The 14,324-nt window shown below is 38.3% G+C and overlaps 1 protein-coding gene across 1 annotated transcript in view; it reads right to left on the bottom strand.

Annotated features, from left to right (window-relative positions):
* Positions 1-11,451, bottom strand: part of STK31 (serine/threonine kinase 31) — a 74,391-nt gene extending 62,940 nt beyond the window's left edge. Inside the window, exons 1-7 of the mRNA XM_032235833.1 lie at positions 11,393-11,451; positions 11,261-11,313; positions 10,895-10,993; positions 7,840-7,914; positions 6,538-6,696; positions 4,331-4,656; positions 571-739 (exon numbers count right to left, since the gene is read on the bottom strand). Of these exons, the coding sequence (XP_032091724.1) occupies positions 571-739; positions 4,331-4,656; positions 6,538-6,696; positions 7,840-7,914; positions 10,895-10,993; positions 11,261-11,313; positions 11,393-11,420 (909 nt within the window). The 5' untranslated portion in view covers positions 11,421-11,451. The remainder of the gene's footprint in view (positions 1-570; positions 740-4,330; positions 4,657-6,537; positions 6,697-7,839; positions 7,915-10,894; positions 10,994-11,260; positions 11,314-11,392) is intronic.
* Positions 11,452-14,324: the final 2,873 nt, after the last annotated feature.

Here is a 14,324-nt window from a genome sequence, read left to right as displayed (position 1 = left end):
TGTTAAAGCAAATTGAATGAAGCCGTGTTACGCATTTGGGCAAGCCAACATTTTCTCAACGTAGAAGATGAATTTCAAAGTTTGATTTTAAGTCCATGATAAGCTTGTATTATAGCTTATATTTTAGTGGGTTTCTGCCTCAAATAGTGAACAATGCCTCTAATTTTCAGCAATCACAGCCAAAAGGGCTTGGTTACAAGTGATTGTAGACTATTATTGAGCTAAAAGATACCAGGTTAACAAATTAAGACTGTAAAGAATTGCTTATATTAGCTGGACCACTATTGTCTCAGGCACCTTCCTTTATATCCATTACATTTGGTCAGGCCCACAGAATCTACTGACAAAAGTTAAACATGTTAAAGAAAAAACATCTAGATCAGTGTTTCTTATTGGATGGGACTTCTTGAAGACCCTATTTCTTAAATTGACAAAGTCTAAGAAACGCTGACCTAGAATTAAGCATCCACCCTCACTTTTTCAACAAAGGAAGAATTTTCTATATCATTTCATTATTGTAAGATTGACAATTACATAATTACGGTTGTAGCAATATTCTATTTATCCTACCTCCAGATCAGATGCCAATTGCTCTACTGTTGATTCCAGTTTGTCACACTGATGGAAAAGAATAGTGTTTTCTTTTTGGAAAGTCCAATTTTCTTCTTTTAGTTTCTCAATCTCCTCAATCAACTTCTGATCTTCTCTTGGTTTTTCCAGGGTAACATCCGACATCCTTCTAAAATCACAAATTACCATTTTATTATTATTGGAACATACAAGGAAGATTCATCAAAAGAATTTGTGGTATGTTTTAAAGGACTGTGTCCAAAGCCTACCAAGGACATCTTTACTAGCTGCTAATTAATTTATCATTGATGTAACAAACCTGAGTAAAACAGTAACATTTATGGCTCTGCTTCCTAAGAAAGTAATGATGTTTTTCCAGTATTTTCCACTCCACTGCTAAACTAGAAAGATTATATGCCTTATTCCAAATGGGTTCCAAAATTCACATCACACATTAATACTTGAATGGTAATTAAGCTTCAAATTCAATTCCTAGAATATGTGCCACATCCTTATTGTTTTATTGACAATGGGAAGGTTTGTTATTTTGATTTTTTTAACCTTTCAAGTAAAAAGACCTACCACCTTAGGATCACCTGTTAGTTGACCAGCCAAATACTACCATTACCTGATTCTGCTTAACTTTTTCAAGATCACCTAGATACTATGACCAGTTGTAATCAAGACAAACACATAACTGTCTTCCTTTTTGCTTAAACTATTTGTTCAAACCCATAGTCAATATTAGCTGCTTTACATGGGGTCAGAATCAAAGGGTCTACAGGGCCCCGAAAAAGCATCTAGTGCTGTAAGCTCTGGCTCTTTTGTATATTTTTCATGAAATCGCACATACATACAAAGACACGGAGCTTGTGTTGCAGCAGTGCAATGCTTAAAGACGTCCATCTGTTTGTCCGTTGTCTTTCCTCCTATTTGTATTCCCCCCCCTTACTTTGGTTTGTGAGCCGCCCTGAGTCCCTCTGGGAATAGGGCGGCATAGAAGTGCAATCAAATCAAATCAAATCAAATCTTCTTGAATATGTATTTATTGTGACTGTATAGCACAAATACTTGTGAATCCAAACATGTGCTTCCAATTCTAAAATAATAAGTTCTTTGGGCTGAAAGACACTTTGGCGTTAGCAGGGGAACAAATGCAGCATCTGCAATATTTTAAAGTAGTCACTTTTTTCCATGCTGAGCTATTATGCTGTTTTGGTGTAGTTTTTAAACAATGCATGATTTTGGCCATTATGCTTTATAAGCAAAGGTTTACAGCTTTATATTGGCTAACTTTCTCTTTTTTATATATTAGACAACATTTCTGGTTTACTGTTGTAAAAATGAAAAATGGGATCTCTGAAAAGATTACCTCAACTTTTCTAGCACAGGTTTCACACTGGCAAATTTTAAGTAACAAAAACCTTCACTGGTACCTACTGCCACTTATGATCAAATAATGAATTTCTGAGCACAATTTCAAGTTCTTTATTGTATAAGAGGCACAAACTTCAGCCAACTAAAGTTATTAATATAAAACATGAGAACACCATCTCTAAGTGGTTTACAGAGTCAGCATATTGCCCCCAACAATCTGGGACCTCATTTTATCAACTTCGGAAGGGTGGAAGGCTGAGTCAATCTTTAGCCACTCAGAATCTAACTCCTGGAGTGAGCAGTATGTTAGTTTTGCATTCTAACCACTGTGCCACCACAACTCTATGTAGGAGGGCTTAGACACAAAACAGATTTTGTAGAAATCAAAGTCAAAAAGGACTTGAATGTTTGTATACCAATGCACAAAGTATGAATAAACAGGGTGAACTAGAAATCCAAGAGTGTATGGATATTCTTAGTCATCAAGGTCATAGTTGTCTCATAGATGTTTTTTTTTAAGGCAACAGTACTGTTTTCTTTGAGGAAAAAGAAGATATTTTGCTCATCCAAGATACCTTTGAAGCGGAATTTCATATTTTTCCTCAAGAACAACAGTCCCGTTGCCTCTCGAAAAAGCACCTTTGAGATAGAAAACCAAGTACATGAGGGTAGATATGATATTGTTACCATTACATTGGTGGCTGAAACCTATGAATGGAGTATACAGGTAGAGGGATTTAAATCTAAAAGGAACAGACCTAATAAAAGAGGAGGTGTAATTGTGCTATATACAAGAAATAACTATTTCTACAGAAATACAGAACAATGATGAAAACCATTTGAATGCATTTGGATCAATATAAAAGATAAAAAGAATGACATTGCTATAGGTATATGTTGCAGGTTACCCAACCAAAGAGAAAATGTAACTTTTTCTTAATCAGTTAACTAAGATATATAGGAAGCACATAATAGCAATAGAGAACTTTAACTATTCTGACATCAACTGTGAGATAAATTGTGCACCTATGGAAGATCAAAATGATTCCTGACAAAACCAGGAAACTACAGATCTGTTAGCTTAACATGAATATCTGGGAAGATTTTGGAAAAGATAATCAAGCAATGAATCTACAAATACCTAGAAGCAAATAAAATCATAATCAGAAACCAACATGGGTTTGTTAAAAAACAGATCATGCCAAACAAATCTTATTGCATTCTTTGACAATAAGATCTTCTTAGTGGAGTAGCAAAATTCCGTGGATATAATCATTTGGACTTCAGTAAGGATTTGATAAAGTACACCACAACTACCAAATAAGATAGAAAAATGCGGGTTAGACAGCATCACTACCAGATGGATTCATAACTGGCTCACCCACCACACTTAGCATGTAATCATCAATGGAACTGCATCTACATGGAGAAAAATATACAGTGGAGTATTCTAAGGCTCTGTCTTAGGCCCAGTATGTTGCTATAAATAAGATTCTATAAACTAGAAAATATAAGGGAACTAATCAAATTTGCAGGACTAGCCAATACACAAGAAGATAGGCTCAAGATATGAGGATTTTAAGACTTGAAAACTGGACCCTATCTAACAAAATGAAATTTTGATGGTAAGAAATGCACAGATATAAAATAGGTGGTACTTGGGCCTAATAATAGTAATTATGAGAAAGAGTCCTATTAGACAATCACTTAAATATGAATCAGCAGTGTGCTGCAGCTGTCAAAAAAGGCTAATGCAATTTTAGGCTGCATTAACAGAGGGATAGAATCAAGACTATGTAAAGTGTTTAATATCACTTTATAATGCCTTGACAAGACCACTTGGAATATTCCATCTAGTTTTGGCTGCAACAACATAAAAAAAGATATTGACACTCTAGAAAGAGTGCACAGAAGAGGCTAAAAGCAAGAACAATTACAAGCATTGGCTAAGTCTAGATTAATGAAAAGGATGACTAGAGGTGAACAAGCAATAGACAGAAACTAATTAAGGTTTAGCTTTGCATATGAGTCTTATTTCCTTCTAGAGAAATTCAGGCTACATTAACCAAGGCTGGGCCACCCTTGATGTTTCAGTGTTTTGCTGGAGAGTATGCTCTAAAATGTAGGAGGGACCAAGAAATAAGTCAACCTTTAGTGAAATGAGGATCAAACTTAAAATTCAGATAAATTACCCATTCATGTTAATTAAATATGTAAGGAATAAGTTTTTCCATTGTAGCAAATTAAAAATTGAAAACTGGATGCAGTATATTGTATATATGGGCACTGGTAGCATACCTTTAACCTAAGAAATCATTATGTACCATTGCCTTTCACAGTAATCAAATTGTATCACAGAAAACCATCTCCCACTATAACTTACTGGATCAGCGAAATATGATCTATAGAATTATTCTCATTTCTTTCACACAGAAATGTATCACCAAAACTTCCTGTCATTCTAGTAGTTGCACATCTTGGAGTTGATGTTTTGGCATTCTTATACGAAAAGAAATCCGTTTTTGCATCCAAGAATTTATTTTTTATGCGAGATCTGCGAAGTTCAACAAAGCCTTTCTTAGCCATTTCTTCACCAACATCCAGTAAACCACATTCTGCATGGGCAACAATGGTACCGTCCCGATGCAGAGTTTTATGTGTTATCTTAATTTCTTTTTCAAGTATCAAACTATTCAGAAATATCCGCCCCTGAAAAATAAAAATTAGAAGTTATTATACAAGAAGTTGAAATATGATCCTATAATTAAAGAATTTCAGAACTAATGAAGTGCACTGCTGCATTCTCTCTCATCAAAAGCTACATTTTATGTCAAAAACCAATTAAACAAATACACAAATTGCTTCCAGTATTTTGATCACCTTGATATCTATCATTCAGAGCCACACTCAATCTGATTTAACAAAAAAACTAGAAAATATATTCCAGTATTGCTTTAGACAGTTCTTGTTAAAACGGAAATTGAATGCCTTTAGCTGGCTGGTTAATCTAAATATTCATAGTATCTCTTTGCCTGTTCATCTTTGACACCTTGAACATACTTGATAATTCTATAAGTTAGAAAGTTATATAAAATGGAGTAATCATGACTTCTGATCAGAACTGATTGCTCCTTTTTTTCCTATCCCTTTCAATTGAGCATTTAATCTCAGTTTCTTATAATGTGAGGATCTTCAAGGATATTGACTACTACTTTACAATCAAGGACATACTCCATTTATGATGCCCTGGCCAGCAATTCAGAAACTATTTAAAAGCGAAACCCACTTTTATACAACCCTTGGGGGGGGGGGGGAGAATGACACAGACTGCTTTTCACCATTTTGCCTTCTTATAAATGAAATTAAATGGGAAAGTTTGGGGGGGAGGACAGAATAAAAGCTCAATTCCTTGTTCAGGTGTCTCTTCATGAAGTCAATAAGATGTTATAGAAGGCATGTTTATGCCATACTAAAACTAGTTTTTTTTTCATAATCAGTAAAAAAAAAATGAAGAATAAATAGCTCACAATATAATTAAAATGACACAAACGCTACTGTGTTTCCCCAAAAATACGACAGGGTCTTCTTATTTTCTTTTGCCCCACGAAATATGGCCTTGGGCTTATTATCAAGGACGGCTTATTGTTTTGGGATTGCCGGGCAGCTGCTCGTTTGCGAACTGGCTCTTCCTGCATCGGCCGCTCTAGGAGTGCTCTCTATGATGGGCCGGCTGCTGGAAGGCCAACCATAGAGTGCACTCCTAGAGCGGCCGATGCTGAAAGATTCGGCCCCGAGTTTTGGAGTTTGGAAGTTATGCTCGGAGCATGGGGGCAGCGGGAGCCAGTGGCAGTGCCCTGGGAGCTGCCCAAGAGCTTAGTGAGGCTAGGGGCGGAACAGGCGCTCGCACAACCCCCTCCTCCAGCCGGGCAGAGATCCATGCACTGATCTAGGGGGTATTCCAAATGTGCCAAGCCGCGGGAGCTGGGGGGCGGGTAGAGCATCGCGTGGCTTGCCGCCTTAGTGATACCCCCTAGGTCAGTGAATGGCGCTCTATCGGACTGGAGAGGGGATTTGCCAGGCAGCTGCTTGTGAACATAGTGACCTCATGGCTGCTTCCCCCTGAGGCTGTTCCCATCTCTTCAGAGCGCTTGCAAGGGAGCAGCCGCACGGCAACTCCCCCCTCCGGCCAGGCAGAACGCCACTCCCCAACTTAGCAGTATCCCGAAAGCAGCAAGCAACATGAGCGACTTCCCCTCCCTCTCGGCTCCCACGGCTTGGCGCTTTCGGGATATCGCTAGGTTGGTGAGCGGTGCTCTGCCTGGCCGGAGGGGGGGTTGTCCAGGAGGTTTATTTTCAGGGGTGGGCTTATATTTTTACCCAGGTGAAAATTGTGGCAAAGCATTAGTTTTGGGACAGGTTGTATTTTCGGGGAAACACGGTATCAAGAGAAGAACAACTAATGCTGTTACTTTTCTTTGCAATTTTAAATATATGCATTTTTTATCCACGCTCTTGCCACGACTACCAACCATGGAGTTTACATTTGAAATTTACATGCACAAACATAATCACATGAAACATCTGGCTTACCTGATCAAATTGAGTTAAATCTATATTAGCTGATAGCTGTAATCCCCACAATGTATACTTTTTTGCCACACCAGGAAACTGCAAGTTTTCAGGGATCTCAACTATCTCTGATCTTCTAAGGACCTCAGAGTTCCCATAGTCAATATATAATACTTGACACTGTAACAGCAAAATGACAAAGATTTTTTTTTAATTTGACTTTTGAAGCTGTAAGGTAGTGAAGCCTATTTTTTCTACTTGACACTCCACCCCATTCCCTCCTTGCTGGGCTTGCTATAATGGTTTTCCAGATTGGGATTCTTGAAGAACACAAAGTAAACTCTATTTATATCATGTCACTGAAATGTTCTAACCCTTATTTTATTTGAGGATCACTTATATTTTGCTCCTTATTTTGAACAAAGCAGGAAAGCCTTCTTCCTTCCCGATTTTCCTCATAGGGACATTATGTAAAAAATTGGGAAGCTTAGCATTATAAACAACATCAGTTTTCAAAGAGCAAAAAATCTGGATAAAGAAGTATCACTTTAATTTATAATAAAAATAGACACGCACCTAAAGGAGATAGTAGAAATAAAATCTAATTACCGAATATGTGTTTACAGATAAAAACAACCAAGAGAACAAAATGTATAAAGACAATAGAAAGCATAATCTAAGTAATTACATCTTGTTCTCTAGGGACACTTCTATAAACTTTCTCTTACTGAAAGTTAATGGCTGAGGCTTTCCCTGAACCAGAGCTGTGAACACTATTTGAACTGTTGGACCACTAACCATAACTGCCTTTTATTTGAAAATCTCCTACATCTACTCCTTGCTCTGGGGAAAGAAACAGAATAGAAAGTCTCAGTAACTGTTTCTATAGCTCTTAAGACTTTCAAGGCATCAATACAGTTATGTACACTAGTAAAAAGTAAAGTCCATAGAGCTTGGTGGGACTTATTTGTAAGTATGCAAATATAACAAAATAGGAGAAAAAGTTGATCCAAGTTTAGCTGTAGAAAGTCTCTTTGTTTAGACTTAGATATTAAAATCAGAAGTCAATATTCTTCCCAATTATACAATGAAGTGGAGAACAATTGAATTCCCCATAATTAAATTTAACTTGACAGTTTTTAAAATCCAGCAGCAGAACAAGACAAAACCAATTTGAAGACTGTACATAGGATTATTAACTAGGCTACAAACATAAACCTGCTGCACCTTACAAAACATCATTTTTCTTGTCAACCCATTTCTGTATTTCCAAAATTACATTCAGAAAATCAAGCTGAGCAGCGATTAAAATATTATTTTTACTTTTTCATCATTGATAACTTTGAGTAGTTTACATCTGTACCAGCATTTATCTTCAGAAAAGCAAGCTCCATATATCTGAGGAATAAAACAAATGCAGATCAATTTGTAACTTTACATATAATTTTTAGATTCTAACTTCATTACAGTATGAATAATTTTGACCAGAATATTATAATTCATTTAATACAATCCTGTAAAAATGCAATGAACCTACTTTTTTCTATTTTTATAGCTACCAATTCAGATTTTTTTAAAGCAGCCTTTTATTCTGAAAAAGATGTATTTGTATAATACTACAAAACAGAACAAATTCTTGTTCTTAGAGAAATTATTTAGTCATATTGCAAAATACAGATGGAGTGTGTGTAGAAAGTCATCATGACATCCCAATAAAGATAAACAGCACAGAAATAAAGATATCAGCAATTTAACAAAGATATATTCCATAGTTTTATATCACTTTTTAAGAATAACTTATTCTGATATTCTCATAAGTAGTTTAATATGCCCACAGATTATTGGGTTCATGAAATTTCACCTTAATACCCCTTCACAAAATATTCATAAAAGTTATAGTAATCTGAATTTCCAAGGGGAAAAATCTGGGTTGAAAATATATGTTTCTCCATTATAACTCTGGAGAAAAAAAATAAATATAAGGGGGAAAATATAGAAGTTAAAGGTAACACTGTAAAAATTCTCCTTTTGGAAAAGTTAAAAAACATTTGTTTTCAATTTCATACAAAGAATTCTATGTGAAGAGTTTTATGCACAATAATCCATAGCAACAGAAAATACTAATTCTTTTGTTAAGCCAATATCCAGGATCTATTAACAGCATGCTTAACCATAAAACAGTTAAGAGCAAACACACTATAAGCAAGCGAAGAGATGTTGCTTCCATACCATCCTTCTATTTATGATTTTAGAATACAGATAATCCCCGGGTTACAAGCGATAGACATTATGTGATAAGTGGCCTGTAGCATTTATGAACAAGTCCCCAAATTATATTGCAGCACCACAGCAGTTGTTCACTATTACAAATGACTGCAGAGGCTCTGCAACATTAACCCCTCCTATTCCCCCTGGCAGGTCTTCACCTGTGGAGACTCATCTTGCAAAGACTCTTCTCTGTCACAGTTTCTTTGCCTGCATTCGCAGAGAACATAGGCCTAACGCACCGCAAGATCAGTAGCATGAGATCTCGGGATACCGATCTCATGTAATCTCACACTGTAGACCTCTATTCTCTGCGAACTGAGACCTAGATCTTTGCAAATGGAGGAAAGGTTTTGGTCCTTCAGGCCTTCCCTCCATTTGCTGTTTCCTTGCCAAAGCCTGCAGGGAGATTGCGATCCTGTAGGCTTTGGTAGTGGGGCACATCCTTCGGAAGCCCTTTTCCTACTGGCAAAGGCATTTTGCAAAGGGCTGCCAAAGTCTACAGGGACGCAATCCTCAAGTGCTTTGATAACAATAAAGCAGCCCAGAATGGCTGCACACAGCCTTCCAGACCTCCATTCTCACCAGAGATCAGCTTGATGATGCTTCAGGCAGCGAGAAAGCAGGCTGCCTTCCAGACTCCCTTTGTTGCCACCAGAGGCCTAGTATGGCAAGCAAGGAGGTCTGGAAGGCTTCTTAGCCTGTTTTCTCACTGCCGGAAGCCTTGTTAAGCTGATTTTCAGCAAATAAGGAGGTCCAGAAGGTCGTGCGCAGCCTTCTGACATTGCTTCCTCACTGCAAAATGCCTCGTCAAGCCCTTTGCCAATGAGAAAGAATGGAGCAGGCAAAGAAATAGGATGGAGAGACAGATCTTCATAAGGTAAGTCACCCATTGTGGCAGGATGGAGGGGAAGCAATTGTGAGGAACCCAAGGGAGGAAGAATGAGGTATTTGTGGTTCGGGGGAGGTCTTGGTTGGTCTGAAGTAGGTGGTCTATTCCATCACTAGGCCACCCCATAGACTTTCCTATCCCAAGATATTTCATGTTGCACTTAAAAAGCTGCAAATTTGCTCACGCAATAAATTAGCGAATGCGTGGGGAAAAGCAGGGAATGATCTCATTCAAGGTACAAGATTCTCCCCACAAATTCTCAACTTATGGATGGAATGGGAAGGCTGCATTACATTCTTAACTCAAAGACTACTTGTAGTCAAGCAAATTGCCCAAACTCAAGATACTATTAAACTAAGTCACCAATCTTTAGCATAGGTAGTCCTCACTTAGGAATATAACTGAATTAGCAATTTGGTTGCTAAATCGCTAAGCAGAAATATCAGATGATCATAACAGTCTTATGGTTACGAGAAGTATCATAGTTGCTAAGCAAAAAAAAATCACATGATAATTTCTGCCTTCTCTATTAACTGCTTGTTGTAAGGCATTTGCAAAACAGGCAAACAATGATTATGTGATGATCATAAATGCAATGACCGACCATAATTATTTATTATTTTAGTCAGCCCTAAAACAATTTCTATATGATGCAGTCGGTAATAAGGTCTACTTGTACACATTGTTGTAATATTTCTGCAGCCCAGAAGTACATTTTTCTTTTTGATAGTGATGCATTCATAATTTGTCAACTGTTTGCAAGCCGCTTTTCTTTGTCCACAAGCATTAAAATGATTAAAGCTTGCCAATCATTAAGATTTCATATTCAACAATGATTCAACAAAATATTTATTCAACTTTTCTATCATAAATTGCTCAAAGTACAAGACAAATATAAATGAAAATGGCATCTGAATACAATATTTTGAGGCAAATAAAAAGCTAGATCACATAATGTATTACACCAAGTTTTGCAGAACAAGTCACATTTAACAAACTGGGCTGGGTCGTAAGTAATACTATGTCATCATTTACAATGAAATGCAAACCTACTCAATATTTATTGTGCATGTACTAAAAGCAGAGGTGGAAGACAAGAATATATTATTTAAAAGGTCATCAATTTACTTCAAATAGAAGTCCTTGGAGTGCATGTTAAAGCATACAAATTCAAGTGATCCCTGCAAAATGTTTTGATAAGAACATATGTGTATAACCTACCTTATTAAAATCAGGATTGCCAAAAACTGGGATAGCATGAGGACAGATTTCAGCCAGACCAGAACTAATCTTCAAAATTTCCTGAGATTTACTAATGTTCTAAACAACACACATTGAAATCCAAATCAATATTCATATTCAAGATTTTTACACCACATAATCAATGACAAATCCTAAAGTGATTCAAACATAAAGCATTCTATATGTAGAATTTTAAGAGTTTATCTTTAAAAACCCTTGATTTTATCAAATTTAAGCATCAAGAATTTCTATTTTAGATAAATAATAACTCCCTCAGGCATGAATTATTTTAATCTCACTTTAATCAACAGTGCTGTTCTTAACACCCCACAATTTTGACCTTACCTGTGCCCAAAAAGTTGCAGCATCTTCTACATGACAGCCGATTGCAATTTCAACTGTGAGAAGAAAAAACTTGAATCAGTTTTATATTAAAAGAGTAGTTTAAACAACCCTATACCCACTTAATATATGTACCTTTATTATATGTTGAATTCTCCTCCATGTTGACAGAACCTAAAATATGAAAACAATTGTTGGTTAGAATAATAGCCTATTATTTATTATTAGTAACTTAAGCAGTTTCATCATTACAAATACCTGTTCAGTGAAATTTTTTTTTAAAAAAAAGGAAACTAGGGGATAATTTACTTGCCACTTTCTTAGGACAAAATGTGTTGTCCCTTCTCAAATCTGTAGGTAAGGTTCAGACATCATAGTAATATGGGTAGTCCTCGACTAATGATTACAATTGGGACCACACTGCAAAAAGGTTACATGAGTCTCACCTTATTTATGTCCTTTTTTGTAAGATTGTTAAGTCAATTATGCAGTTGTTAAGCAAATCTGGCTTTTCACATTTTCTTTCCTTATTGAAAACCAGCTGGGAAAGTCAAATGAAAATCACATGATCTTGGGACTTGCAACTATTGAAAATACATGCCAGTTGCCAAGTGCCTGAATTTTGATCATGTGATTGTGGGGATGTTATGATGGTCCTAAATATGATGACCAATTGCAAGTTACTTTTTTCAATGCTATTGTAACTTTAAACAGTCAGTAAAAAAATAGTTGTAAGTCAAGGACTAGCTGTACATCATGAGGTTAGTTTAATTAAGGCTTAGTAAGTCGTATGAAACAATTTATTTGGTTTTATAAATAATGGCTTAGGAATTTGTGCAATGGCAAATTCAGCCTGTTCTGTCTTGTTCAAAAAGTCCTGAATAAATAATTCATAATTAATATGATGCGTAATAAGCCATTTCTCTAGCATGCAGCAGTAATACCAAAAGGGTTTCTCTTATGACAACATGGATGCAACTATCACTTGCTTTTTAAATTTTGAAAGTGCTTTGCCTTACTAAAAATGTTTATTTTTGTAATTAGAGCACCACTGTTTTGTCAGCAGATGTCCCTGCCTCTTATTAGTTTCTCCTGAACAAGTTTCCTCAACAGGACTCCTTCCAGATTCACCTAGAACAGGGGGTTCCCAACCAGGTAAGAGAGACAATATTGGAGGAGGTGCGAAAACTTGGGTTCAGAAGTTTCAAAAGTATAGTGTATATGTATATAATTATTTATTTATTTTAAAGGGTTCGAGAATATATCAGAAGCATTCTAAAGGTGCAGGGTATAGAAAAGGTTGGAACCCTCTGACCTAGAATCTAAACTTAGAATAGTATTATTTCAAATGCAGCCACACCTTAGATTTTATACAAGAGCACTATAACCTTGTCAAAGTTATTTCACTTCTTTTCCTCCTAATCAAATCTAATACTGAAGTAAAGAAAGTTAGCACCCACCCCTCTTAGAATGAAATATTCTAGGAAATATTAAAAAGGCAGAGTATTATTTCCCTGGATGAGAAAAGGAGAAACATGTTTTAAAAGACAAAGCATCTCCCTGCAGCTCCTTGTCAGGGTTCCAAGTAACACCCTCAGCGGCCTACACTCCCTGCCCCCCATTTCAGCTCCAGGGTGATGGGATTAAGACATGGCCCTCAGGACATGATAGGATTGACCGTTGTCTTACCTGAACGGTCCTTCTATGGGTGCTGCGAAGGGAATCCAATCATGGGTTAACTTAGCCCTCTAGCCTTGAGACTGAGTATGCAAATTTCAAAGTCACGCCTCCTCTGACTGGACTTCCGTTTCCCTTCAGTTCTCGTACGAAGTCCACCGAAGGAGCATTATGTCAATTGTCAATCAAGCCGCAGGCCATCCGGTACTACCTAGTCGAGTCCAGTCAGAGATAAGAAAGTCACAGAGTCACGATCAAAATGGAGCCCTGACCAGCCGAAACTGCGGGCGGGTTTGGATTCCCTTCGCAGCACCCATAGAAGGACCGTTCAGGTAAGACAACGGTCATTCTCCTGTGTGCTGCTCCGGGAATCCAATCATGGGATATGCCAAAGCAATTAAGTCCCAGGGCGGGAGCTAGGCTGGTCAGGCTCCTCCGCAGACGGAAGGACCCTTTGCAACACTCTCCGCCCAAAGGACGCCTCAGCCGAGGCAAAGACATCAATCTTGTAGTGGCGAATAAAAGGTGAGGGCGACGCCCAGGTGGCCGCCCTGCAAATCTCTTCTACAGACGCTTGCGTCGCCCAGGCCACTGTGGTGGCTGCACTCCTGGTGGAATGAGGAGTGATCCGCCTTGGAACCGGTCTGGAGTGGGTGTCATACGCCAATGCAATGCAAGCTTTCAACCATCGGCCGATGGTGTGGGAGGACACCTTCTGACCCATTGAAGACGGCTGGAAGGAGACGAACAGAGCCTCTGATCTTCGGAACGACGCAGTGCGTTTCACATAGCGACGAAGAGCCCTGCGAACATCCAGATGGTGCCACTGGCGTTCCTGCGGATGAGACGGGTGAGGACAAAAGTCCGGCAGGACAAGTTCCTGAGTCCTGTGAAACAACGAGTTTATCTTCGGAAGAAAGGTCGGATCCAAACGAAGCACCACCTTGTTCGGGTGGAAGATGCAAAGATCCGCACGAACAGAAAGGGCTGCTAGCTCTGACACCCTCCTGGCCGATGTTATGGCCACCAGAAAAGCTGTCTTGAGCATCAATAATCGGAGGCTGATGGAATGGAGAGGTTCAAAGGGAGCAGCTGTTAGGGCCCTAAGAACCAAGGTCAAATCCCACGTGGGATAACGGTGTACCGTCGGCGGTCGTAAGTTGGAAGCACCCTTAAGGAAGGTTCGAACCCGCGAGTGCTGAGATAAGGAGCGGCCTTGGCCACCCCCGACCACCGTCGACAAGGCTGTGACCTGACGGCGAAGCGTGTTTGGCGCCAACCCTTTGTTGAGGCCGGACTGCAAGAAATCCAGAACTTGGGGCACTGAGGCCTTGATGGGATCGACCCCGGTGCGCCGGCACCACCGACAGAAGGCCTGCCAGGTAGCCTC

This window comes from Thamnophis elegans, chromosome Z, assembly GCF_009769535.1.
Source record: "Thamnophis elegans isolate rThaEle1 chromosome Z, rThaEle1.pri, whole genome shotgun sequence".
Taxonomy (NCBI): domain Eukaryota; kingdom Metazoa; phylum Chordata; class Lepidosauria; order Squamata; family Colubridae; genus Thamnophis; species Thamnophis elegans.
This window is presented reverse-complemented; position numbering and strand designations above follow the sequence as displayed.